Consider the following 27,373-nt stretch of genomic DNA (forward strand, 5'->3'; position numbering starts at 1 on the left):
ATGGATGCCATCAAGAAGAAGATGCAGATGCTCAAGCTCGACAAGGAGACCGCCTTGGACCGAGCTGAGCAGGCCGAGTCAGACAAGAAAGCAGCTGAGGAGAGGAGCAAACAGGTTGGCACCCAAAGTGGAACCCGCAGTGGTGCTTTTACGCACAGGCACCAATGGCACGGTGCTGCATGGTTCCTGCATGGCCAGTGTCCTGTGATTTAGGATTGATATATGTCTTTATAGGATTAAATACAGTTTTGAAAATCATAATACATGTTTTTTTTATTGTTGCACTTCGTTATTTGGGCTACATGAAATTGACAAAGGGAATGTTTTACATTTACTCTTAGATTCCTTATGATTCAGCTATAATGTTTATTTATGTTTGTTATTTAGAGCAAATATTCACAGACACTATGAGATGTCACGTGATTTAGTATGAGAGTAATGGCGTCTGTCTACAAGTTAGTAACTGTCCTCCTGTTTTTCTGTAATCAAGCTCGATGAAGACCTGATAGCACTGCTGAAGAAGCTGAAGTCAACTGAGGATGAGTTGGACAAGTACTCTGAAGCCCTGAAGGATGCCCAGGAGAAACTGGAGGTCGCTGAGAAGAAAGCCATGGATGTGAGTATGGGCTGACAGTACCACTGACTGGTGGAGAAGCCCCAGTGGGTCACCCACTGCCTAACGGTTTGCCCTTGAACCACCCTTTGGGCCCCCTTTAGGAAACTAAGATTACCAGCCCCCATACAGATTTTGTCTAATGATTAAGTTATGCAATGATTCATTATATTAGATCTATGGGTTGTATAAAAATATGGATAGTTAAATTTAGCTCTTGTGCTGTATCTGGTAAGGTCACAGCTAACTGGCCGGTGCATTTCACAGCCATTTGGACAACTCTGAGGTCCAGTGTAAGGTTTCAGTGGGGCCTTTTACAAGCATATGTCTAATCCTCGACAGATTTGTGGTTGTTCTAGTTTCAGCTGGCACTTTACAGTTATGTCCAACCCTGATGAAATTACCTGTTTATTGACTGAGTTTAATGTTACACCAATTACGCTTAATTGATTACATCACAATCTGCCACAACAAAAACAACAAAAACAACACAACTACAATATTATTGAGATAACAAAGACATACTTTATTGATTGATTGATTACGATTAATTAAACTTAAATAGTACAAACACAGATGCATACCACAGATACGAGAATAGACTTAAAACTAGAACTACTATACATCTACTACAATATGAAGCATGATGATGAATTAAAATAGAAGTGCCCTTCCTCAATACACCAAACATCCCATGGAGTCACAGCTTAAATCAGGACATACAGTTGCAATCAATAAATACATAAAACATATATTTTTTAACTACACTGGAATGCAGTAGGATGGCAAGTTAAGTTTATTGTGTCTGCATAGCAGAGAGAAATACACTATTGTGCTTATAGTAAGAAAATAAAAGTGTTTGTGGTCTAATTAGCACAAAGACGGTAGGACAGAGGGCAAATAGCTGAGGAATATAAAAATATTAACAATTATACTATGAATAATAGTAATAACAATATGATTTATGTTGTGTTAATTAGACAATTAATTATATGTACAGTAGGCTACAATAGTAATTTAGGTCATGACCATGACTGACTCAGTGTCTATTGTGTGGAGATTTTGATAGGGTTAGCTCAATTCAACAGCGCAGTTCCCCAAACTGATAGAGAGATGGAGCAGGGACCCCCGACTATATATATTGTATACAATTGTGTTTTATATTAAACTGGGCCTCGTGCCATGTATAAACATACCTCTTTATTGTGCATTCAATACTAAGCTATTCAAATAATACACAGGTTCATATATTCATGTTTTTATTTTAAACATGTGGAAGGTACAGTGAGTAGGGTGGCCTTGTCAACTGATACCAATGCCAATATCAACATTGTCTGTCAATTGCATGATAATCATGCATACAAGCTTCAAATTGATGTTTTTATTTTAAACATAAATGTGGAAACGAAAATGAGTGATGGCCTATAGTGCCACTGCCATGCATAAACATACCTGTTATCTTTCATACAATACTGAACTATTAAAATAATGGACAGATTCATGTTTGGAAAAAAAAAATTAAACATTTTTATTTTATTTTTAACTGTCTAAAACCCAAAACTTTCGCGGACCCCCTGCAGTACCTCCGCGGACCCCCTAGGGGTCGCGGACCCCCTGTTGAAGACCTCTGGCCTAATTGACAAAAAGTAGAAAAACGACATGAATTTAATTGAAAAGCAACACACATTGGAAATCCTTGCAATTTGTTCACGTTTTATTTATTTGATAATATTTTTTTTATTCCTTGCTTGTAAAATCGGGTACTTCCGGGGTTTGGCGGCACGTCCCAATCCTCATCAGCGGTTGATTAAAGGCGGTGGGGGCAGGGATCAAACGCGCCGCATCTCCCAGTCTGTGTGTGAGTGTGTGTCTGCATTGAGGCAGCCCGCACAGAGCTGAGAGACAACTAGCTTAGCTGAGACCCGACAAGAACAAAAGCAGCAGAAATGGCCGGTGGGAGCTCTCTGGAAGCTGTGAAGAAGAAAATCAAGTCGTTGCAGGACCAGGCCGATGCGGCGGAGGACCGGGCAGCGTTATTACAGCGGGAGTTGAACCAGGAGAGGAGTGCGAGGGAATCAGTAAGCCGCACCTAATTATTTAAGGCAATTAGTCTCCAGGCTGCAGACGGCATTAGCCGTAAATCTGGTCAAAAAAGCGTGGCTGCTAGGCCCAGACAGCGACGGTTTAAGCTCGAATGCAGTCAAGTATCAGGTGGACATGCTTGAAATTAGCCCACGGTAGGATGTGAGCAAACGACGGGTGGATGAAGGGACACCACCCCTGCACGTCCCGGACACATAAACAGCCCTGTAACGAGCCGGCTAACGTTGCAGCAGCAGCAGCAGCAGCAGCAGCACAGGTCCTCCGAGATAAAATACTGTCCTTTGTGAAACTCCTGCAGGATAGCTAGTTGGAACACAGGGGAGCTGCTTTTCCCCCTTTTCAAAAATATTGAATTGTAGCCATGTTTTGTTGCTATTTATGGGACAAAAAGAACCAAATCACAGTGACCCAGGAAATTGCAGACTTCACAGGAAATGGGGAAGGAAGGGTGCCTAAATTAGTCTAGAATTGTCTGTAAAGGTACTGTTAACGTGTGGTAGGTTTGAAATTTGTATTAAAAGAAGAGAAATGGCATCCACCCCTCTGCCTGCGAATATAATGTGCACATTAGATCCTGCAGCCCTCCCTTGGGCTCTTGAGTCCTGACCCAGCCCAAGCTTTCCTGGGAGAGCATGGGATGTGGGTTGGATGTTGTAAGCCTGCAAAAACACCTGAAACATGCATGACGTTAGGCCATGCACATGCACTTGATCTGACTGTTTTTGTGGTGTTGTGCCCTCCTAGGCTGAGAGTGATGTAGCTTCCCTGAACAGACGTATTCAGCTGGTTGAGGAGGAGTTGGACCGTGCTCAGGAGCGTCTGGCCACAGCACTGACCAAGCTGGAGGAGGCTGAGAAGGCTGCTGATGAGAGCGAGAGGTGGGTACCTTGCACCTGCAAATCAGACTCAAATTGGTCAACACAATCCACTCATAAGACCCTCGCTTAGTCCTTGGTACTATACAGGAAATGCACAGCTGTACTCTTCATATTCTGTAAGGTTTATAATTCCTGTATCACCTAATGTAATATTTGTTTTGGTGCAATATACTCTTTATGAAAAAATACATTTAGATTTTGACTGAATCGCTTCAATGGACAAAGTATCAGGTCTGGGTCTGCCCATTTGTCTTTCAAGACAAATGGGGAAACAAGTTTTAGTACTTTAGCACTGAGATGTTGCTGTTAAACCTCAGTGTACTAAAAATCACAGATTGCACCTGACTCATGCTGTTTGAGTACCATGCCTAACATTTCGCTCAGTGCTGCCACTGGTGGCTGGAAGTCACATTGCACTGATGTAAAGTGTGTACTAACTTAAAACACAGGGATAGAAAAGTACTATGTTTAGATGATTCTTTGCAAAATAGCAAAATGAATCGTCGTTGTTGCGTTTACAAATGTCTTTTATATTGATGCAAAATAACTCCAGAGCAATAGTGGAAGCGGCCTTTAGCATTCTGATGCTGGTATCGACAGCAAGGATAATGAAGTCGCACTCCTCGCCATAGGTGTGTGTGTGTGTGTGTGTGTGTGTGTGTGTGTGTGTGTGTGTGTGTGTGTGTGTGTGTCATGCTCTCAATCAATCCAACTGTATTTCTATAGCACCTTTCATGCAGGTAAGTGCAGTTCAAAGTGCGCCACAGATATCTGACGAGCTGAAAAAAAAGACAGAACAAGTGTGGATGGTGAAAAAAGACAAACAATTATATTCTGTATTTGAGACCAATATACGAGACAATATAAATGATAAAAAAATACGTTTTTGTAGTAATACGATGTGTGTGTGAATGTCTGTGTAGTCCTTCACCAAGACGAGACATCAGTAGGAACCATTTGCTTTAACTTCCTGGGTTCTTTTAAGATAAAATACCCATCTCTTTGTCGGTCGTTCCTGAGGGAATTATCAAATCATATTGGCCTTTTGTTAAGCCTGTGGTGCCCAGGACTTACCCGCCACACTGTTTTCTTTCATTCAGAGGCATGAAGGTCATTGAGAACAGGGCAATGAAGGACGAGGAGAAGATGGAGCTGCAGGAGATCCAGCTGAAGGAGGCCAAACACATTGCAGAGGAGGCCGACCGCAAATACGAGGAGGCATGTTTTCTCAGCTGTTCACTGCACTCTGAACTTTGCATTTTTGCAATAAATGTAAATCTGTCTTGATCTCAACTCTGTACGCTGTGCCTTCAGGTGGCCCGTAAGCTGGTGATCATTGAGAGTGACTTGGAACGTACAGAGGAGCGCGCTGAGCTGTCTGAGAGGTAACTACTTCCTTCTCCCTCCCTCTCTTCCTTCAAGTTGACACTTTAAATAACGTTTCAGACAAATTCAATTTAGGATTTTTCTTTTTTGTTTTGTTTGTGGCATCATCCTACTTGTTCAACCGAACCATGAACCAATAGCAAATGCTCTGAGCTAGAGGACGAGCTGAAAACGGTGCAGAACAACCTGAAGTCTCGGGAGGCCCAGGCAGAGAAGGTAGGATGGCTGACCCAAGACGCAGCATTGCAAATAACCCAGCATCAACCCGGGAAATGTGTTTAACATCATCTCGTATATATTTGCCTGACTCTGGCCTTTTTGTGTGCAACCACAGTACTCTCAGAAGGAGGACAAGTACGAGGAGGAGATCAAGATTCTTACAGACAAGTTGAAGGAGGCGAGTTAAATTAATTTAGCATAATTCACTAGCGAGAAAATAGTCAATCCATCCTGCGTCTGTAGTTTTTTTCATAGGTGTTTTTGGAAAGCTTCTTTCAAACTGTGGTGATTTGAATGTTGAATCAATAGTTTCTTAAATGGAGTATGCTGACTATGTATATATATATATATATTGAAGTGCTCTTAATGTGAGCTGCTAATGTTTGACTGTATTCCTCTCCTCAGGCTGAGACCCGTGCCGAGTTCGCTGAGAGATCGGTCGCCAAGCTTGAGAAGACCATTGATGACCTGGAGGGTATGAGTCTTTTCAACTTCATTTTTAGACATTTGGACAAGTTATTTATTTTTTAACAAAATGTAGGGGTGCCTGTGACAGTACAATTGTGATGAACAAGCCAGCCCAAAATAGTAACCTTCTTGCGTCTTAATTAGGTTTCCCTGTTGAGTGAGCTTTCTTCTAATATCATAAAATATACTCTGTTTTTTTTTTGGTAATTTCTCAAAGGCATACTCTCAGAAGCGGTGCCTCTTTTGTAAAGGTTGGTGCAGTGTGAGGTTATTTATCTGGGCAGTTAAATAGGTCTCGGCACAAATAGCTGCACTGTCGGGTTGTCTGTCATGGAGGGAAGCAACAAAGCGGCGCCCCACAGAGGCCTGCCTGATATTATTCATGTGGACAACAGCATTTCTCACCACAATGCCATTTGGCATTCTGGTGTAGTGACGGATGAAGGCCAGCGTGTCCCAAGCACTCCTCCTCAGGGTCATTGAGCACGTGATGCCGTTTCTCAGTGACTCCTCAGGAATCGGACACATCAGCAGCTGTTCCATGTGCACTTCCTATTTCTGTCCTGCCTTTTCTTTTGTTCCGGTTTCTCTATTTGCGTTGTCCTTTTTGACTTCTGTTCTCTGACTCTATTATTTGTTTCTTTTGTCTTCTGATTTTATTGCAAATCCTTCAAAAAAAATACTTACGACACAATAGATGAGCTGTATGCCCAGAAACTGAAGTACAAGGCCATCAGCGAGGAGCTGGACCACGCCCTCAACGACATGACTTCCATGTAATTCACCACACTGCTTGTTTCTGCTTTGTGCCTTGGATCTGGACACCACTAACCACGGTTACCAGATACAATAGCTCCCTCTTGTGGCATGTTTGAGTGCAGTGGTTGTTATTCAGCTCTATTGTAGATGGGTGGATTTCACTGCTTGCCTAACCCTGATGTGTGCGTGAACTAAAGGTGTTTTTGACTAGATTCTTAGGCTAGATTTCCCAAACCTTTAGGTTAGCTTCTACTGCATTTAGTAGTGGTGCTAGTCTCTCCATAGCTTAGCCACATTTCCTCATAAGCTTCATTTTCTTTCTGCTCTGCATCCTTTTTCCCTCTTTCTGCATGTCATTTATCTTCCATACCTCCCTTTTTAAATTTTTTTTATACCTCCAACACTTTTGTTCTTTGTTTCTTCTTTCACAGCTAAACTTTTGCACCCCTCACTCAAGAAGCTGGTTGAACGTCATCATCTCTCTCCTGTGCAGCACAGCCCAACTTCCTGTCTGTGTTTCCTTACTGCCCCGCTACTCCTGGGCACATTGGGCTGTAGCTGCTGCCATCCATTTGTTCATCTTTCACACAGACCTTTGAGCCGAGTTGCTTTCTGTAAAATAAACATTCTTCCAGCTACGTCAGCCCTTTCCCTTTTTCTCTTGCGCTGTTTCTTCATTTCTATTTGTCCCATGTTCTTCTTCTTCTTTTTCTTAATTTGTCTCTCTTTTACTTTGTTCTGTTGAGTAGCTTTTGAATAAACTCTGAAGCTCCTCTCACATTTACTGTTCCCTTTTCTGTTTGAGAGGACTCTTTGTTATGATGCAGTTGGGGTGTTGATTCATTCTCCTTACCTGTGAAATACTAGTGTTCACGTGAAATACTAGTGGTCACGTGAAATACGACCGTTTTCCGCTGTTTCAGTCGTGACCGGTTACCTGCTTTGATAAGCGGTTTAGTTGGCCCATTGTGCGGCTGCTTTCTGGGCAAGTTTGGAGTAAAATGTGTTTCCAAAGCCTGGTGTCTTTAGCACACTTTAGTGGCTAAAGGATCAACTGCACCACCAGGGATTTAACATATTAGGTACTGACTTAAAGCGCTTAATGATCTTTAGTGTCTGCATTCTCCTTTTTTTAAGGAATGGATTTCTAACGTGAGATAAGTATACCTCTTAGAAATAGTTTTGTCCAGTACTATTGGCTTAGCCTCGGCCCCTGCACCAACAATCATTGACTCTGAATGTGGATTACGCTTTTGGTCTTTATATGTAGGCTTCTTCCAGGCTATCCTCAACATCACTGTGTTAAAAACCCAACTTCTCAGTAAAGGCTACAGCGACTACAAAAGGAGCAATGAGTAGGAGATGTTGCCATGGGAAGCCAGGACAGATAGTTAGTGACTGCTTGTGAGACCGTACGGAACTGTGAATATCAAATAGAGTAAGCTATTACTTTAGTCTGTGTTCATGAAGTGGGCAGTCCAGGTTCAGTATTTAGTCGTATGGAACTTTGCTTCATAAGATCACGAGGTCGGCAGTTCAACAGCTTGAATACAAACGGACACTTGTTCTGTGTTTAGCTTCAAAGCACTAACTCTTTGTCTTCTGTACTAACCTGCCTTCTCTTTCCCTTTTCTCTAACCTGCTTTCTGATTGTCCAGACCATCTATACAAGCAGCTTGAGAAAAACCGAGTCCTGACCAATGAACTGAGAGTAGCCCTAAACGAGGCGTAAACTGGAATGGGCTCTCGTACGCTTTCATTCTTCTGAATCTCAACCGTCCAGGCACATTGTCTAATGCTGTGATATATAAAAAGGGTATTAGACACCTGTGTCTATGACACATGGCTTCAACCAAGTAATGCGTTCAACAAACGGGAGATTTTTCACATTCTGCATGCTAAAACTGTGGCTACAGGTGGGAGGGCGGACAAACTATGAGAAGTTGCAGAATGAATTTTATGTTTACTACTCGGTTATCGACAGGGCTGTAGCGCTTCAGTTGAACTCTGCACGGTGCTGTTGCTCATGAGGTGAAGGTTGGTGAGGATGCTCGTGGCCGACATCTGAGGGGAGGCTCATAAAATGCCGCAAGGGGTCCAGAATTCCTTGTACATCCCCCCCCCCACTAAACTGAAAGGACATGTTTTTCTGAATTCACTTAAGTCTAAATAGTAACACAGCAGGAGGGAGTATGCTTTGGTTTAATGCAGGAAGGATGCAGTGCTGACCACTGTACATGTCCAGAGAAGTCACACCCTGTCTGTTAATATGAGCATACTAGTTGATGGAGATTATGTTGTAGTCATATGTGGTTGGAGGGTATATGTGGAGAATGTGCCTATTAAATAAAACCAAATGGAAAAAATCATGCAATGTAATGGTACGACTTTTAGGCTTTAGAGTCAAATTGAAATGATAAAGAAAGAATAAAAGCTGTGATAATGATGATAAAGAGAGGTAAAACAATAGTTGCGGAGGGAGATAATTTGTGGCAGAAGTGGGGGAGGTTTTTCCACGGAGGATGTCTCCAATTTTGGGTTAAATCGGTGCTCAAATTTTTTGGTTGACCTGAAAGTGGTTGGAGAGGGTGCTTGGGCTTGATACTGTCGGTCATGAGCATCATTTAAATCCTGGCAAAGGGACATTCTTTTGTACTAAACCTAGCTACAGCCCTGTCTATAGCTTATTCACAGTGAGTTGGCTTACAGTATTGTAGTTGAGAATGTGTACGTACTTAATGAGTGCTAACTACGCTGTTTGTTATCCTGGACCATAGCTTTTTTTCTGTTTTTATATCCTGTGCATCTTTGGGCTGTTTGTTTTTTTATGATTTTTAACCAATGCAATGCTGTATTGACAGATAAACTCACACATGCTGAAGAAGACAGCCTGAACGTAAAGCAGATGCTGGATCAGACTCTTATGGAGCTGGTTAACTTTTGACCGAGCTCTGTTCCTCCCCCCCACATTGCCTCCTCTACTCTGGCTATGGATGGCTGCCATATACGGCTGCTACAGATAATGTTTGGCCTTGTGTTTATAAGTGTCCTCTGAACTTCTCACCCTGAAGAAACGAGCTCTACAGAAGGTAGCACACGCTGCTTCAGTGAGCTCCAGTTCAACTACACTGTTTGCATTACACACTGTGATCAAAGGTCAGTTATAATTCATTGCATAGCTTTAAAGTTTACATGTATATTTTGGGAGAATTTGCATTTTTTTGGAACATAATCGTTGTCATCAAAGCATAAATTAAGCCACGGTTATATAAAAGGACTTTTATTATGTGTACTTTTGTAAAGTTATTTGTGTGTCTTTTGTTTCTTCTGTATTGTAAACATTCATTCAGTGTCAGTGATGTTGTGTACTTCCATTTAAGCAAGGAAGGAATTCTTAGCACAGTTGTTTGATCAGCTATGTAAAAGAAATGTTTCCACGTTGTACTCTTGTACTTTCTGTTCATGTTGAGAAAGTATTTGTTTGATTTTGTCTCTCCCATTTTATCTCGGAAAAGTAAACATTATGGAATAAATGGTTGGATCAAGTATACTTTATTCTAAGTCTGGCTTTATTACAAATTATATTTTAATAATTTCAGCAGGAATGAAGGGGAAATATAAGATATCAAAGGAGAAACCTTTAGTTGTCATTACTGTGGATATCTTCTTAAATGATATTCTCTATACGTCACTCAATTTAAGCAATGCAAAATGGAGCACCAAACTTGTACAGTGGAAGTGCCACTTGTATTTTAAATGAGAAGCACAACATGAGGTGGTACTGTTTTAAACATGAACTATATTCTGGTACGTTGCTTCAGTTCATCACCAGTGCAGTGAAATGTGACCGATGTCACTTAGGAATATATCATTAGGTGGCGCTTATGTGCTTGTAATGCTCTAAAATGAAACTGTCTACAAATGACAGTGACACCTTATATCGGACCATGGTCTCTTAAATGTTTTTCATAATGTAAAATTTCTCAAATGCAACGAGAAATATCGGCACAAATAAGCATATTTTGTGTAACAAATGTTCTGTCTTGTCCAGTCAAAACAATCATTATTTAAACCAACGTCCCTTAATTAAATGTAACAAGAAACTACAGAAAATGTGGGCGGGAACTTTAAACTGCCACAGCTCCTCCTCGCCGCTGGGGGGCGGTGTCTCACATCGGTGGAGGAGCAGAGGTGAAAGGTCGTAGCTGGGCAGTCTGCCGGAAAACACCGACCACGACTCGAGAGCAAAATATGGGTGAAAATGAAGAATTTGCCGCTTCTTTAGAAGACAGCAAGGCTGCATACGTACTCAGCAATGTCGCCGAAGTGGTTGAGCGGATTCTGACGTTCGTACCGACCAAATCGCTGCTCCGGATCGTAAGGTAGCGGGAAATGTCTGTATGCTCAACAGTTAACTTAGCTAACGTCCAAAGGCTGTCGAATGGAAGTGAAACTACTGTTTCCACATACACACAGGGCAGTTAGAAAGCTAATGTGGCAGCCAGGGTGTTGTAGGAGTTTTACTTTACCTAACGTTTTTGCACTTACGTGCAGCTGCCCAGTAGTGTTTTTGTCACACAGGCACGAACTTAAAGGCTAACAAGTTTCTAACGTTCCCAAGCTAACGGTAGCTAGCTGCCCGGTAGCTGACATCTGTCTGTGTCTGTGGTTCTCAGTGTGTGCAGACTGTGGAGGAACTGTGCCCGTAGAGTGCTGAGGACTCAGCAGCAGCTCACATGGGTGTCAGCCTGTGGGCCGTCCAACACGGAGGCCCACGTCCTCTGCAGCATCCTGGCTGAGGAGGTGGAGGTAAGGTTTTTTGGGGGGATGTTAAAATACCTGTAACGTTACTTTGCACATGTGCAGTTAGCACAATATTGATATGGATCGTGGTGTATACAGATAGCAAATGTACAACACTCTAATGGTAGAAGTTGTTCATGCTCAGCCAGGAATGATCTCTTTTGTAGTCCTGGGGTAAAAACACATGGTCACTCGCATGTATTTAAGTAGGTGTGGAATATTGTTGGGTCATGTATTGTATCCAGATTGCAATTCATAAAGGTTTTAACACTGTTTCAACATATGCCCTTTACTTGTGATTCTTTCCAGAAAGTGTTTCTCGTGCCCAAAACCGTTCTGACGTTGGTAGACTATGAGGGCTTCACTGGACGAGCGTTTTGCTACAAACAGAATAAAGGTTGGTATGCTCTGCTTTATTGGGTTCATTTGACAGAATATCTCGGGTAACTGCACAAGTACTGTGTCATGCACAATTGTTTGAGTTGTGTTAGTGGAAAACAATAGTGCAAGAAGTATTTTGATTGTTTATTTAAGTAAAAGTACAAGTACTACACAGGGAAAAACTCCACTACATTCAAACCTTAATTAAGTAAAACATGTGTGTATTATCAACAACCGAGTCAATGTTGTACTATTTGATATGCTTTTTTTAAATTAATATTACTTCTGCGTTAATGTGTATATTGTATTTTAATCCTGTGAATGTGTAAGATTGCGCTATTTGTAACTTTATAAACTGCTGGATAGTTTAATCCACAACAAAGCATCATATTCTCTAAGATCATCATACGTTTGTAGCGTTGCCGTCCTGTGAGAACCACGTATGTCCAAAAAGTAAATCTTTCATGAACTCAGCCGTGTTTTCATCTTTGTGAAGATGCATATTCCAGCTCACCCAATCCTGTTGTAAGTAGTTTATTTACCTTAAGAGGTAGGAGAATAGAGGAAGTCTTCATCTTTCAGTTAATCACCAACATTCAAAACCAACTAATTCGGAGATGCATGGTTTTCACTGGACAGGAAGTGTATGAAAAATTATAATATGAAAAGTAACTAAAGCTGTCTGACAATATGTACTGGAGTAAAAAGTACAATATTTGTCTCTGAGATGTAGTGGAGTAGAAGTATAAAGTAGCATAAGATCGGACTGATGCAAAGGAGAAGTACCTCAAATTTGTACTTGAGTACAATAGTTGAGTAAATGTACTTAATTACATTCTAACACTGGAGAAAAGACAAGTCCTATATGAATTATGTGAGGTAACATACTCCTGGTTTAGTTGTATCATAACAGTACAATAGTTGTGTGTTAGTAGACGTCTCATATGCCGAAAATAGTTTTGGGATGCATGTAGAAACTTTGAGGAACGCTTAAAAAATGTTTTTCCGAATGAGGCTCAAAGAACAGAGTGTTTCATTCTGTACAGATTTTAAAGCCCTTTGAGGCAAATTTGTGATACAATTATATTAACTTAACATTAAAATCATAGATAACTAATATTCAAGAAGTACAGAATTGAATAAAACATGACAAATCCCATTGAACAGCCCAAAAACCTAAATTGTAAGAACCCCATACATTTGAAATCATACACATTTGAACATCCATTTTAATAAGTAGATATTACTGAAATACAGCATTAGTTGGATTGTGTTCATGGGTCCCACAATAATAACTTGAAGCCACTAATAGGGGCCAGACTGCTTAAAATCAGAGCGGCCTCACAGACTAATCATTAAACAATAACAATGACTTTATGTGTGCAGTAGCCATAATAACTGTTTAGTGAACCAGTTACTGATGCAGAGTTTGGTCATATTATGGTGCTGCCAGTTATCTGTTCCCTGTTGGTTAGCTTCAACTTGTGACCAGTGCTCCTCTTCATCACTGCAGCTTCAGTGGCTCATGTTCTTGTTGCATTAAATAGTTGAGGAATTTTTGTTATGGCACTTATATCATAACTGTTTACTTCCTTAAAACCAGAAAGATGTGCAGAAGGTGTCATTCAGGGTCTCTTTATAGTCAGTTTGTTGAAGTTTATTTCATAGTTGCTATGGTTATTTGCGGTTTAATATAGGCCCAGCTTGCACACTGATTTAGGACGGCGGTTAAACTATCGACGAGAACTAGTTGACACCTTCTGGGCGATCAATAACAGGAAATGAAGGCTTGCATATCAATTTTCATGCATTTGTTTCATATAGATCTCTCTGAAATTTTACATGTTAGGTATTTAGCAGTGTTGTGCAACACTTAACGATGCTCTGCTGGTGTGTTATGTTTCATATTAAAATAATAAGTATATAAAACAGTGACCTTTCTCAATAATAGTTATTTTTCCCCCCCTCGACTACTCTGAAGCCAAAAAGAATCGCCACAGCCCAGACACGGTTGAAGAACTCAACCTGCTCTTCCCGAAAGGCTGTGACATCATGGGCATCACCACACCAGGCGTAGTCTGTAAGTGTTCCTCCTCTCTGTCGCTTTCATATTTCCCCAAAAATCATGGGTATTGGTACAAATATGTGTCCGAGCGTGTTCGTCTTGCTAGGCTACTCTAGAAACAATGAAGGATAACCAGGTGTCTTGGGTATATGAAAGAGGAATAGTTCACCTTTCAGCATAGAGGACTGCTATTAATCTCCACTGCTGCTGCCTAGTTGTAAAGCACCACTAGTGGCCGGCGCTTCCCTCTGATAGATTGCCTCGTCTGCGTGCTGCTGTGCTGCCCATTTTTCCATATAATCACAAGCCTGCGGAGAAGTGACTCTCCATCAGCCACGTTCTCTCTCCTCAGGATGATGGCTGATCAGGCTCCCGTAGTTAATCAGGTTCAATAGCAGCCGCAGCTGTTTGTGATGACACTCACGCAAGGTCGCCACACACATCTAATTCCACTGAATTAAATCTTTTGATTGGATTATGTTGAAATCTATAGATTACTTGTAATAAGTCTGCCATATAGCCTCCAGTACATCTTCTTATTTATGCATATCGGTGATGGGTTTGCACAGTATTATAAAGATGACTTGTGATGCATCTAGACATTGCATTTCTGCATAACTGCTTATGAATTCCATAAACTGTGACACATTGAAGGATGGGGATGAATGAGATGCTAATGTGCCGAGTTTGCATCATTTTGAATACAGGGAAATGTTTTCTGTAATGTACAAATTCAGCTGCACACCAGTTAGCTCAGCAAGAATGTAAACCCTAAAATCTGAAAGGTGTACTCGTGGTGAATGTCTTCTAATCTTGTAAATGAATGACGACACAGCACAATGTTTTCTCATTTGTACGGTAGCTCATTCGGCGGCTAAACTCTGTTTAGAAGTGCCTTTAAAGCCATTGATTGATGGTAGTGTAATCATGCCTGGTGTGTTGGTGTCTCTTATGTACAGTATGTGCTGGTCTGTCAGAGGCTGTAGTTTGTTCTTCAGTCAGCAATGGCGAGGGTCTACGAGTGACCACTACTGTTTAGCATTGATAACTTAACGTTCGACCTCGTGCCTGCTACTCTGTGCAGTGACTCCCAGTGGCTCCTACTCCAGCCTTCCTCGGGAGTACCAGGAGGGGGAGGCTGGCTTTGCCATCATGTTCCCAAGCATAGAAGGTGTCCACATCAAGCCCTTTCATTTTTGCAAGAAGTCCATTTCCCCAACAGCTCTGAAAGAAGCAGGTGAGTGTTGGCTCACAGCAGTAATTCAACAATCTAAACAGAGCAATGCAAAACTTGGAAAATCTTCCAGACCTTGTTTTTCTATTAGTCTTTTTTTCTTTTTGTACTTTCTTTCCAGGACTAGTTGACAACCCCGAGCTGCGTGTGGTACTGATATTTGTCTACGAGGCATATAAAACCGGAGGAGTGCACTTCCTCAGCCAGATACTGGAGCCTCTGGCCAAGAGCAAAGCGCTCATTGCTGGAGGGCTGGTAGAAAGTGTCTTCTCTCCTCCCAGACACTGGTGAGTTAATGTCCTTTTTTAATATTAAATATTACATTTTTTATCATCTTTTTTTTACTGCATTTTCACTCTCCCATCATCTCTCACTCCGTAGCTGTAGCCAGGGGTCATATGGTGTGGTGGGCCTGGCCTTGAGTGGCCCTAAGGTGCAGGGGGCATCTGTGCTCTTGGACCAAGAAGTCAGCAACCCAAAGGCGGCCGAAGCCACGATCCAGCGGCTAAAAGCAGCCAAAATTCCCGAGAGGAACACCCTAGGGTTCATGTTCGCCTGCGTGGGGAGAGGCCAGAACTACTACCACAACCAGGCCAACGTAGAGGCTGACGCCTTTCACAAGGTGTTCCCCAACACCCCGCTCTTCGGCCTGTTTGGCAACGGCGAGATTGGCTGCGACCGAATCGTTAAAGACGACTACACGCTGTGCGACACTGACACGGACAGTCTGCAGCACGAGTACACTACAGTCATGACCCTGGTGCATTTAGGCTGACGGACTGACCCGCAGTCACAATGACCAACCGGTAGTAAAAGAAAACAGCAAGTCGGGAACAAGAAACATTTTGTACAGTGTCGCTCACATTAAGTCTCAGAATATTGCTGTCACCAGTTCTGCTCATAAAGCAGGACGATGATGTCATGGCATCATTTGGGAAATTGTGTCCCTCTGAGACTGTGTGTGTGTAAACACGGCTTCATATTAAAACTAGTGAGTCTCACAAAGTTTTAATATTCATAGTATTCAAATGTGATAGAGCACTCTTGTAAAATAGGTGTATATACTTTTCCTAAATTCTGCCCATATTCACGGCATCTCTTACCCACTGACATTCACCTCATGGTCTGTTTGTTGTGCAGGTAAGTTCAAATATACACTCGTGTGTCCCTCAAGTTATTGTTGTAGTTGGTGATTCAGCGCAGGCACTTTTTATTCCTGTAAGTATGAGTGTGGTCCCTCTTCCACACAATCAAGGCTATCTTGATCTAAATGCTATCCCTTGTTACGTAGGTTTTATACTTATGGTTTTTACAAAAAAATAGACGCGTTAACCTACAACTTGATACTCTTTTGCAAGATATCTATAGGTCATAGCTCAGTTGGGCACAGAGGCATCAGTCAGAATCTTACAGTGCCTCTTTTATTGTCCACGTCAGGTCATATCTCCTACTACCAACTGTTAATGGTTGGGCCTCATGGTTATGGCATCTCCTGCAGCTTAAAAGAATAAAGTTCCCCTAAAACAGAAGAGTAGCCCTGTGACACTGACCAGCAGAAACTCTCAAGTTCACCTCAAATACATCTCAGTTCTTCTACAACTTCTAACTTTAGGAAATAGTTGTCAAGGTATACTTTCCAAGGTTAGAATAAAAAGTGAGAAATTGGCGTAGATGATGATGTATTTGGTATCCTTTCTAAATTTTTCTAAAAACGGTTATTTTTGAAATCCTGATGGTACAGCTTGAGACTCTAAATGAGGTCCACATATTGCACATGCCTTCTTTATACAATAGAATATTGGTAAACATCCATTATCTCTTTATAAATGTGTTATTTTCTAGATGGCCGTCATTGATTGTTGCCATACTGTTTCCTCACTAAACAATATTCTGATGACGTGAAGGTGCAATCTCCAGTGTGTGTGTATATATATGTGTGTGTTGATCAGGTAGTTGGCTATATGTTGAAGTTCAGCTTTCCTATAAAAGCTCCCACTGTGATTGTTGCAAGAATGGATGTTTTTGAGAAAATTCCAATATATTGATTTTTGAAAACATAATTAGAAGTCCTCTTTTGTATCATAATACACAAAAAAAATGCCCTTTTAGGGTTTGAAGAGGAAAGTGAAATGTATTTTAAGTTGGTCTTTTTGGCTCACAGGACAAATTTGTTTTGGTGATGATGCACTTTTCTACATGTGTGCCAAATAATAGGCTATCTGTTCTGCTCACGTGCTCAATAAAATGCATTCAATATTTGTGAGTTTTCCTATTTTTCTTCAACTCCACTGTTAAAACCGCAGCAGCAGCTTTAGACCCTCAACACGCGGGGCGTTACGCAGCCCCCCTCGGTTGTAACTACATGCCTACTACTGTTAATTCATACACACCCTGAAGTATGAGCCTCAGCCTATAACATCTCCAGCAGCCCGCGTCCAGGCGTGCTTAAATAAAGGAAGAGACGCTTGAGATTGATTGATGTGCGGTTTAACCATCGACTGGCTAATCCCGGTGAATGACAAACGGTTAAGCCAATTGCTGTGAAGGCAATTTATATTCCCATAGTATCTTTATTTTGGGAAACCATAAAAAACCGCTCATGACACGGAGAGGGACGACCTACCAGGCGTAAAGCTAATACAATCATCTGTGGCGATAATCCGCTCTCAAATTGGCCTCAATCGGGAACTGAGAAAATCTACTCTCGGGCTTTTTTTTTTTTTTTTCTATCTCTCTCTCCCACAACACACACACACACACACACACACACACACACACACACACACACACACACACACACACACACGTCCACCCCACAGCCAATATTTTTAGACTGCTATGTCGTGACCGGAGCGATGCAAATGTCACACGATTCATTGGCTACTGTCAGTCTCCGGCACGAAAACGTCAATGTTTTGATGGCGTTTGGATAATATTGTGTTCCCCGCCCGCTGCTGTGTGGAAAAGGGGGGAAGGAAGGTTGGAGAGCCGAGGCTTGGTCGGGCTCGCTTCAGCACCTGGACAGCTCCTTTCGCAGGGTTCCCCGCTGCGCTCGCCGGGGAAACCCTCGTGCTGAGGAGCGGAACCTGGATCTGAGGCGGCACACGCAAAACCCTCACCGCTCCAAAGCCAGGAGAGGAGACTGCACTTAAAAAGGGTCGTGATTTGCGCAATCTGAATGACACTTGAATGATGCTAATATGATCTTGACGAGTGACGATGCTTCTTGCATTTGAGCTTCAGACCCTCTTTTGGTTTTGCACTGAAATCCAAGCAGCGCAAGTTGGAGCAGCAGCAGCAGCAGCAGCAGCAGCAGCAGCAGCAGCAGCAGCAGCAGTGCTCGTCCAATGCAAAAGTGCTAAGGATAGCTGCAGCCTACACACACTGCGAGCCTGCTGCTGCTTCACTTACTCTGATCATCACCGAGGGAGACATTACTATCAGCAAGGGGGCAGCGGGAGGCACGATTACGAGTCAACAATGTAAATCTCACACAGGTAGGTCCTTTGCTGCGAATAAATAATTCATTATTATGTACAGCGAGGAGCTCTCGGTAGTTGTGAGCAGAAATCTCATTTAGTTGGAATCTGATACCAAGTAAATCCGTTTTTGTCAAGGATGCATTTATTACTCTGATGGCAGGAATTGAAAAGTCTTAACATGTTTGTGTTGATTGTTTAATCCCAGAACTGTAAGCAGATAAATGCTTTAAGGGTGTGATTAAAAGTTTACATTTGCAAAAGTTCCCTTTAAGTTTGGGGTTATGTGGAGTATAGCCAAGGCTCTATAGCTAATATCATTTATTGTTTTGTACATTTTTATTGCATTCAACTTTTCAACAACATGTTTAACCTATAAAGCTGCAAGAGTTGCGGTTTCTGTTAGTCTGACATTTACCACTGTGACTGACCATACCATAGGACTATCCCTCAAACAGCTTCCTGATGGCTTGTCACGCATGTGATGAAAGCAATGAGTTCCACCAGTTTCATATTTTTCATCACCGGATAAAAGAAACGTATCATATGGGATGCAGTCAAGAAGGGGCTTCATTTGGCTATCTAATGTTCCTAAAATGTTTATGGAATGCCCCATATATCAGAAGTTGTGATGTTGCAATATCCGTCACCAGACAGCCACCCAGATTATTATTGGACCTGTATGTAACATTTCTGAATCTTGCTATGTTTGCATCACTATGCAATAACTTTTGAAATAGGTTCTTCACTTGCAATAATGGCCATGTTCTTCCCCAGGTTCGACATGAAAGCAGCGTCTATCAGGTGAAAAGGTGAACTGCAGCACTTAAACAGAGAGAACTGAGTGGAAACCTTGTGACAACCATCTCCACATCGCTCCCCTCTCCATCAGCCACCATCATGGCAAACGCTGAGTGAGTACAGTCGATTTCTTCTTGTCTTCCTCGCTCTCTTCTCGTATTCCAAACCAGCAATTCTTTCTTCTTTTCCTACATATGGCAAACGAAAATGGGTCAAAGTGTAACCTATAAAAATGTATGGTCAAATGTCAGAGATGCAAAATAATTAACAGGGAGTGCCCGTCGGACATGGACCACATTCTTATGGATTCCTTCCTCTTCCTTACACTTCATTTTCTCTTCAATCTCAACTTCTTCTCTTCACACAGTCTCCTCTCTTTCCCAGGTTTCTGTGCCTCCCTCTCCTACAATAATGACCTTTATTAACACAGACACTGCTACCGTTGAGGTGCCTCTGACCCTCGTCACTCTGAATGCTAAACACAGACGCACGCTGAGATGCAGAAACAAACCTGCACAATGCTGATTACAGAGCGTCCATTCTGCAGCCGTAGGTCACTATGTTAATTCGTCCTGTGGAACAACATACAGTATAGATTATTATTCTCCATGTCTATTATAAAATAACACATTTTTTCCAACAACTCCTATCCACCCCCAGTTTTCTCCCAGCTTTCCATTTTTAAACTCTGCTCTCCAAGTGCGTAGTGAGAACAGCTGATGCATTACAGAGGGAACGTGCTGCAGCTTGTGTGTATGCTTGTGATTGTGTGTGAAGACAAAGTAAAGAGGAAAGGGAGAACGCTGAAAATCATTATTCTTTGTTAACTCATGATTCTGCTGACATGGCATGACTCTCTAGTTTGTCTCATGTTAACTAGCTCCATTTATTCTCTTGACCTAGATGAATAGCCTTAAATCATTGCTCCGTTTGTGCTTTTATAAGAGAACCAGTTCTGCTCGTGGTCCCATACAGAGCTCAGCGGGTCTCAGTAGCAATGTCGTATCACGCTGCCTTTGAGGTGAAATGCATCCTGAAACAGATGACTATAGCTCACAGCTGCTGCTGACAGTTCACCAGAAAGAAGCTTTCACTCTTGAAGACTGATGAGCATGTTGTTAAGATATGTTAAGACCTGTTGTTAACACCTTGGTGTTTATAGAGTAGTATCACTGGATGTACAGTATGGACGTCATTTATACTGCTACTACTACTACATAATAGTCAATATTAGGAAAACAGACCTGTATTTTACGCAAATTAGTGCTTGATTCTATGTCAAGAGTCTGACATATTCTCATCTTCATGAACATTCGTATTTGGATTTAAAAATACAAGTAGATTGTGAATTAGTGTCAAATCAGTCTCTTATTTTCAGTTGTGGGAGAAGTACTTATATGCTTTATTTAAGTACCAGCATAACAGTGTAAAAATACTAAATTGAAAATAGTACCTCATTCAAAATCACACAGAAGGAAAGTACCTGAAGTCTCAAAAATAAAAGTACTGTTTGTTGCTGGAAATGCCATTATAATCAGTCTTTACTGAATTAAACATTCACAATTTAAAAAGAGAACAGCTGTTATCAATTCTGCATAATGTTTGAGATGCAACAGGCAACCCTTTAAATATAGAAGTACAGGATATACTTTGTCTCTCCTATGTTTTTTTCTATATGCAAAAATATAGTGGAGAAGAAACAAGTCAGTCAGTTTCACAAGTCCACAGAAATCTGACTCAGTAAAGTCTTTCAAGACCTGTATTCCCTTAAGTGTCTGTAGAAATTAAAATAATCTATTATTGGAAACTGACACAGTGTAAAGAGGTCCACAGACCTCTCTATTGTGAATAAGGCTTATGTTCATCTGCTGCCTTAGTCTTGCCCCACGAGGGTCTCCGTGTCTCCTGTGTCTTATACAGCTTGTATCTGTAAAGGTCAGATAAGAGACTGGTCACACCAGGGTCAGAACAGTCCATTGTGCAGTCCACCAATTCATCATAGTTTAATCTGTAATATTATTAATGAGCTAATGTGCACTGGCAGACTTCATTAATATCCACTGGCATGAAATCACAAAAGTTCCTCTGGAAGTTGAATGGGGTGTTGTAAGAAATGACCTGAAGCTGTCTGTAAGTTCTGTCGATTTGACAGGTGTTTTGCACTACAACATATGAACACTGATAAACATCAAGTCATGTTTTTGAAGCTATTGCCTTGAAAACCCTGGTGGGTGAATTGACCAAGGTGTATACTGACCGAAAGGCAACTGGTAAGAAAGGTCAGGTGAAGTTTTGTTTTTCTGCAGGTGTCACTGTTTTATTAGCCTTGTTGTAATCTGGATGCCCGGGGAAGTCCCGTACGTGAAAGTTGACAGTTTTTCTTTTGCCTCATCTTCATCTTTTGATGTGAAATCCATATTACGATACATGTGAGTCAGCAGCAAAGACGGAAATGACTCACTGTCTTAACTCTCTTAGCAGCAAGAAAAAGACATGTCTTTAGTTTATGGCGCTGCAACAAACACGCAAGTGTGAAATTTCTATATACTGTCGTCACCAAGACACCACTTTTAGGCATTGAGTGGAACTAAGTTGAGATTTTAGTAAAAGTTTGCAGTGATTATTGTTCTGCAACCAGTGTACTTACTCATATGTGATGAGTCTGTAACACTAATACACAATGATGTCCAGCTTCTCCAAAGTTCCCCACAGCAGCTGGTGGGAGCAGAGAACATCTGCTTCGTGTCTTCATGTTCTGGCCAAGTTTTGGGTGTGTTTTAGATCCTCAGGCGTTGTGGTCAGACAGCCTAATCTAACGTGTGTGTGTTGAACTTTTGATCCACTGGGGTTTTGTGGAGTGTGGTTCAAGATGAAATATGCCTGGAAAAGAAAGTTTATTTTCAAAGCTGGCATTGAGCTTTTCAAAGGGAGGCGATACGCAGCGTAACTAAATGTTCGATGTAATGTGTAGAAATAATGGCTCATAGTTTTTATAGGTTTTCTCGATAGATGCATTTATTCATAATCGATGTCAAAACATGAAAGCAGACAAACTCAGATATTTATTTCATATTTGCACATATTTCATGGAACCATTTTCAGCTGTACTAGACTAAACACTGCCTGACATACACACATCCAGTACCTACTCAAACACTGCATCACTGCTAATAGGACCGCTATCTAGTGGATCTCATTCAGAGAAAAGTAGATCATATTTTCATAATGCAGAGTGGAGGTGGAATTTAGGATTTATGAAAAGTGTCCAATAAAAGTTTAAACAGGATATTCACATTTTGAGTTCACTTCTGAGCACTTTGAAGCCAAATTAATTCAAAAGTAATCAGAATGTCCATACAGTTTTTGTCAGGATTTTCTTTCTCTGTAGTTAGGCTCCCAAAGATTTTTAATTTTTTTTAAATTTGGGGCTATTTATGGCTTTATATGTTATCCAGTAGTAGAGCAATGGCCCCTAAACAAGAGCCAGACTAGCGGCTATGTTAAGCTGTACTGATGTACAGCAGTAATGCTTTGATCTTACTGCTAGCGCTAGCATGCTCACGATGACGATGCTGATATGCTGATGTTCATAAGGAGCTTATGCTCATTTTGCTATTAAACAAACAAAGCCAAAGTATTGCTTTTCTTTTCCCCAGGGCTGCTTGTAAGTCTGTCTTATTGCATAGGGGTCGCAAGGGTCATGAGCGAGAAGCCTCCAGTTGTTGGAGGAAGAACATTCTTCAGCGCCAGTGGCTCCCAGTTACTTTCATGACCTTCTGTTTTGGTCAGTGAAGTCCCTTGAGCAACTTTTGTCACATAATGACCTTTCCTACCTGCCCCACGACTCCACAGTCCACGATGCACTTTTATCTGCCACCCCCAGGGAATCCTGCTCCCCTGAATATCACTTCTTTCCTGTGGGTGCTCTTCTGCAGTCACAGTCTTTTTTAATGTTTTCATAAAATAATGTTTTTTGAGAGTTTTGAAATTGCCACTTTCTGTACGATAAGAACATCGGGAATACTCAGAAAGGTCATTATTTTATGTTTAAGGCAAAAACTTTGTATTTATATTTACATCCGGGCCAAGACTTCCTTTTCTGTGCGTTGCTCTTTGTTTACATCGGAAATCCAATCTGCAGTTGGAGTTGAGAGATAACGTGTGTGACTGGAGTGTTTCTTAAGGAGCCATTTTACACGCTCATTTTTAACCAAAAAGCTAAACCGTCAGACGAAAGCCGGTGGGTTCTGAGATTGCATTGCGGCCGATGCATTCCGCCTCTTTTGCTCTCCATACAGAAAGTTTACCTGCATTCAACCAAAGCCTGCTGCAACGTGATTAGTCACTACTACTCTGACTACAAACAGAGACCCAGAGCGCTTCCGGTGCCAGAATCTGGTCCCATTGCCCACAACTTGGATTCTACATGTAAATACAGAATCTGCTTATAAAGACTACTCTTCCCCTGACACATATCTTTTGAAAGCGCCTGCCCTTTTCTAAACTGTTTCCACTGACGGCTTCTCAGATGGTTCTGTGTAACAAACCACATGGTTAACATTTTAATGCAAGGAGCTTTTAAGTTCACGTTATTCATTCATACTTGTTTACTTTGCCTCTTCTGGGTATCATTTTATTTCTCAATATCAGGAGCTATATGATGTACTGCCCACTTTGAAAATGAGTCTGCATGTTCACATTTCATTGCAACATTGATGTAACTTTGACAGAAGTTTAAGTCTTTGCGAGTGGAACAGAGTAGCAAAAGACATTACCTGAATTATCCCAAATACCTAAAAAACGCATGCCTAACCCTATGGCTTCACATAAGAACACTTTGCTGAACATCGTACAAATCCATAAGCTGGGTCAGCAGCTTTACCCGATATCTCAACTGGCAGCCAGGCAGCGCACCGGGTACATTACTATAAGCTGTGAGCTGGCGGGCTCTGGACAGCTTGTGTCTGTCATGAGTGGTTATGTGTACGGTCGTGATTGTTTGGAAGGAGAGCCCAAAACCTGCTGCTGTGCTGTAGATGAGAGGTGGTATGGATGAGATGTTGTGTGTGGGAGAAGTGTGGAGAGGACAGCATCTATCAGGTCAACCCGCTGTGGTTGCGTACTGCATATCCACAGTCTCAGAGTGGTAATTAAGTCTCTGACAAAAAATAGGTGTAGAGGTATTTGTCATAGAGGCACGTTGACAACTTCCACAGTACAACAACGTACTAGTTCACCCTGACATACATTTATTGTAGTGGGACATATGATGATGCATTGCTTTCCCTTTGTTGGTTGCTAATATTTTTTATATTTTTTTAATACACAAATCTCTCTTTTGAAATATACAAAACTCTTACAAACTTTGGCAGAAAATTGTGAGTTTATGTCGGACCACGTCGCTCATAGAAAGAGGGGGGGGTTGAGTAAATAGGTTTTCAGGGCCTCTAAAAGGAAATAAGGAGTGCCAAATTGTTGCATCAATTGATCACTTGTAAAGCCTGCTTCAGAACGGCCATTTCAAGACATTCTTGCATCTTTACAACTTCTTCGAGGATACAAATCTCACTGACTCTGAAGTCCTCTTAAAAGTCAGTTTTTTTATATCAAAAAAATATTTTTAGACAGACTTTCTCAAACTTACATTCATAGACTTTCTTACAACTCATGTCCTGCGATCTATCATTCTGTTCATCCTTTCATTGTATATGTATGTATGTTGGTATTGTCCCTACATGACTGATATTATTGCATCTTCTGAGCAGACAAGACAGGCTGCTACCTACAGAAATATAATGTTCTGTTTTTTACTTTAATATCCATTTTCCTCACTCATATAGTACATATTGCCTCTGGTGACTATCTTTTTGACTAAATAGAGTATGTATCTTCAAAGAAACGTAAGGCTCTCTTGCCGAGGGAAATAATCCCATCAAATTGGGACGAGGGCAGCAACTCTTGAGACTAGACTGCAATAACACTTCTTTTTGAAAAGAGGGTTTTTATTAATGAAAAACAAACAATGCTGCTGTTGCTATACATGCGGAGACGACTACTCTTGGGAACGGCTACCTCTACTTTTTAAAGAAGCTTCCACCCTTAACTTTAATCGTTATATCAGCTTGAAGAATCATCAGTCTGTATTCTGGCAGTTATTTTGTAATTATGTGTTGTAATTTACCTTTGCGTTGTCAACATGCTTGTTGGCGCTCTGATTTAGCCGTGGTTTACTGGTTGTAACGCTGACCACAATGTGTTTCATCTGAAACGATACATGGAGGAGTCTGGCCTCAGTTTTGCAGAATGTCCGTGGGATAGAGAGCGCAGCTCTTTGCAGCACGAGCTTGCTCACCTGAAACAGTTTATGAGAATACACCTGCGTACAATAGCTGTGACTCATTCATTTGGTTGTTGTGTTCAGTGGGTTTGGTCTGGTAACTACAGCTGGTGCCTTTTTACTTGTATTCAGGCTCTGTTGGGTTTCACCTCCCAAACTGTCTATTTGTTCACTTGTTGGGTTTAATGGGTCGAGGCTGCTCTGCCTTGCTGTTGGTTCAGGTTACACTTACGGTACACGGCAGTGGGATTTTCTTTTCATACCTTTGCTGCTGGTTTAAGGTGTCACTATAGCAACGTGAGCCAGTTGGATTTCCTTTGTGTGTCTTTTGGAGCTTTACATGGCCTTCTTAATTTAACTTACATAATTAAGAAACAGCTCTATGAGTGTTTGGCCTCCAGACTCTACTATTGTGATTTTAAACGATAGATTTGTTTTGTAACCTCAGATTATTTTCACAGTTCATCTGTGTATCTTTTGCTATAGATTAGTAAAAGTGTCTGATAGAACTGTAAAACTACCAAGAGTACGTCACCGATTAGCATTGCACTCATTTAACATTTTTGGACAGTTCAAATCAATGCAGCAGAACCAGAGATATGATCTTTTTATTCCATGCATTCTTCTTACTTGTCAAAACCTTTTGCCTACATTACCCACAATGCTACTGGACCAGCTAGCGTTAAATCAGAAGTTTGGGTGTGTTATGCTAGTAGCGGCTGATGTAGCCTCACGCCCCTAGCCTCAAGCAGAGATGAGGAGCAGACTACAGAGGTCTGACTCATTTCATTCTAACTCCACAACCCCGGATTTTTCTTCATTTTCAAACTTGTTGTCTTCAGCCTCAAAGGACGTTGACTCGAGTCACATCACTTTTATCACAGATTATCAGACTTTTGCAGCTATAATGCGAATGCCTGAAGATGTGTTTGGATCAAAAACCACTCCCCATCCATTTCAATGACAAAAAAGACACATTTGCTTCCTTGTTTATTCCGCACATAGTTCAATCTTGTTGAACTTTGACCTGCACCTTGACAGTGCTGTCGCTCAAAAACTTAGCGTAGTCTTTTTAAAAGCTTGTTGGTCACTGATGTTTAAGTTTTGTGTTTCTAGCTCAGTTAGGAGCTGCTTGGTGCTTTAGGTGAATGTAGAAGAAATGTATTTATTATGTTATATGCACTTCCATAGAAAACTTGTATTTGGCTGCTTACATCCTTACTTCCCAGTGTTGAGGTCACAAAGTTTCGATCAGATCAGCCTTGGTGGCTTTGTTGATGTCATTATGATTCCCATAACAGGCAGTCCTGCCAAACACACACACACACACACACACACACACACACACACACACACACACACACACACACACACACACACACACACACACTCGCAGATATTAAGATGCCCTTCAACAGCTCAGGTCACTCCAGATTCCATCAAAGGTCCTTTAGCATTGACATTATCACTGTACATTTTAATGGTTGGGTCGTGATATAAGGTCATGGTGTGTGTGTGTGTGTTGGGAGGTTATCTGTTATCTGCCTGCATATCTATTTGTCCTGTTTACCTGTCTATCCTTCCCTAAAGGTATGCCTGTCTGTCAGATTGCGTGCCTCTCTGAATGTTTTAGGTCACTCAGTGCTGTCTATCACGGCAGCTTGAGGATGACTGTAGGAGGAGGGAGGATAGGAAGTGAGGACTTCAGAAACGCTAAGTGGAGAAAGTGTATTCGGACTCGGTGTATGGGGAATGGCTGCTGGGAATACCCTTGTTGTTCTGTTTGCACACAACCATTACTACAATCAAGCTGCAGTTATTCTTTGTGTTTTATGAGTGCCTTAGCC

At 41.4% G+C, this 27,373-nt stretch overlaps 2 protein-coding genes across 4 annotated transcripts; both read left to right on the plus strand.

Annotated features, from left to right (window-relative positions):
* Window positions 1-9,976, plus strand: LOC142970076 (tropomyosin alpha-1 chain-like). 3 transcript variants are annotated; one of them, XM_076110239.1, is made up of 10 exons: window positions 1-114; window positions 491-616; window positions 3,461-3,594; window positions 4,695-4,812; window positions 4,909-4,979; window positions 5,121-5,196; window positions 5,315-5,377; window positions 5,605-5,674; window positions 6,365-6,443; window positions 8,085-8,106. In XM_076110239.1, the coding sequence occupies exons 1-10, from the start codon at window positions 1-3 to the stop codon at window positions 8,104-8,106; spliced, it is 873 nt and encodes a 290-aa protein (XP_075966354.1). The 3 variants fall into 3 exon arrangements, with proteins under 3 accessions (XP_075966354.1, XP_075966353.1, XP_075966352.1); XM_076110238.1 differs by lacking the exons at window positions 6,365-6,443; window positions 8,085-8,106 and adding an exon at window positions 9,288-9,976; XM_076110237.1 differs by lacking the exons at window positions 6,365-6,443; window positions 8,085-8,106 and adding an exon at window positions 6,858-7,393.
* A 638-nt stretch (window positions 9,977-10,614) lies between these two features.
* fbxo22 (F-box protein 22) lies at window positions 10,615-17,167 on the plus strand. The gene is made up of 7 exons (XM_076110081.1): window positions 10,615-10,808; window positions 11,103-11,235; window positions 11,539-11,626; window positions 13,592-13,690; window positions 14,760-14,912; window positions 15,031-15,196; window positions 15,291-17,167. Exons 1-7 carry the CDS (start codon window positions 10,678-10,680, stop codon window positions 15,682-15,684), a joined length of 1,164 nt encoding a protein of 387 aa, XP_075966196.1. The 5' UTR covers window positions 10,615-10,677; the 3' UTR covers window positions 15,685-17,167.
* The last annotated feature ends 10,206 nt before the right edge of the window (window positions 17,168-27,373 follow it).

The sequence above is a fragment of the Anarhichas minor genome, unplaced genomic scaffold (assembly GCF_050575085.1).
Source record: "Anarhichas minor isolate MPS153535 unplaced genomic scaffold, ASM5057508v1 ptg000042l, whole genome shotgun sequence".
In the NCBI taxonomy this organism is placed as follows: domain Eukaryota; kingdom Metazoa; phylum Chordata; class Actinopteri; order Perciformes; family Anarhichadidae; genus Anarhichas; species Anarhichas minor.

What these genes read in the sequence shown, in the direction of transcription:
- fbxo22 (XM_076110081.1), top strand. Translation starts at nt 10,678, where the DNA reads ATGGGTGAAAATGAAGAATTTGCCGCTTCTTTAGAAGACAGCAAGGCT. An exon ending in TCGCTGCTCCGGATCGTAAG is followed by an intron (nt 10,809 to 11,102) that starts GTAGCGGGAAAT and finishes TGTGGTTCTCAG; the next exon opens with TGTGTGCAGACTGTGGAGGA. An exon ending in CACCACACCAGGCGTAGTCT is followed by an intron (nt 13,691 to 14,759) that starts GTAAGTGTTCCT and finishes TACTCTGTGCAG; the next exon opens with TGACTCCCAGTGGCTCCTAC.
- LOC142970076 (XM_076110237.1), top strand. Translation starts at nt 1, where the DNA reads ATGGATGCCATCAAGAAGAAGATGCAGATGCTCAAGCTCGACAAGGAG. An exon ending in GCTGCTGATGAGAGCGAGAG is followed by an intron (nt 3,595 to 4,694) that starts GTGGGTACCTTG and finishes TCTTTCATTCAG; the next exon opens with AGGCATGAAGGTCATTGAGA. An exon ending in CGCGCTGAGCTGTCTGAGAG is followed by an intron (nt 4,980 to 5,120) that starts GTAACTACTTCC and finishes ATGAACCAATAG; the next exon opens with CAAATGCTCTGAGCTAGAGG.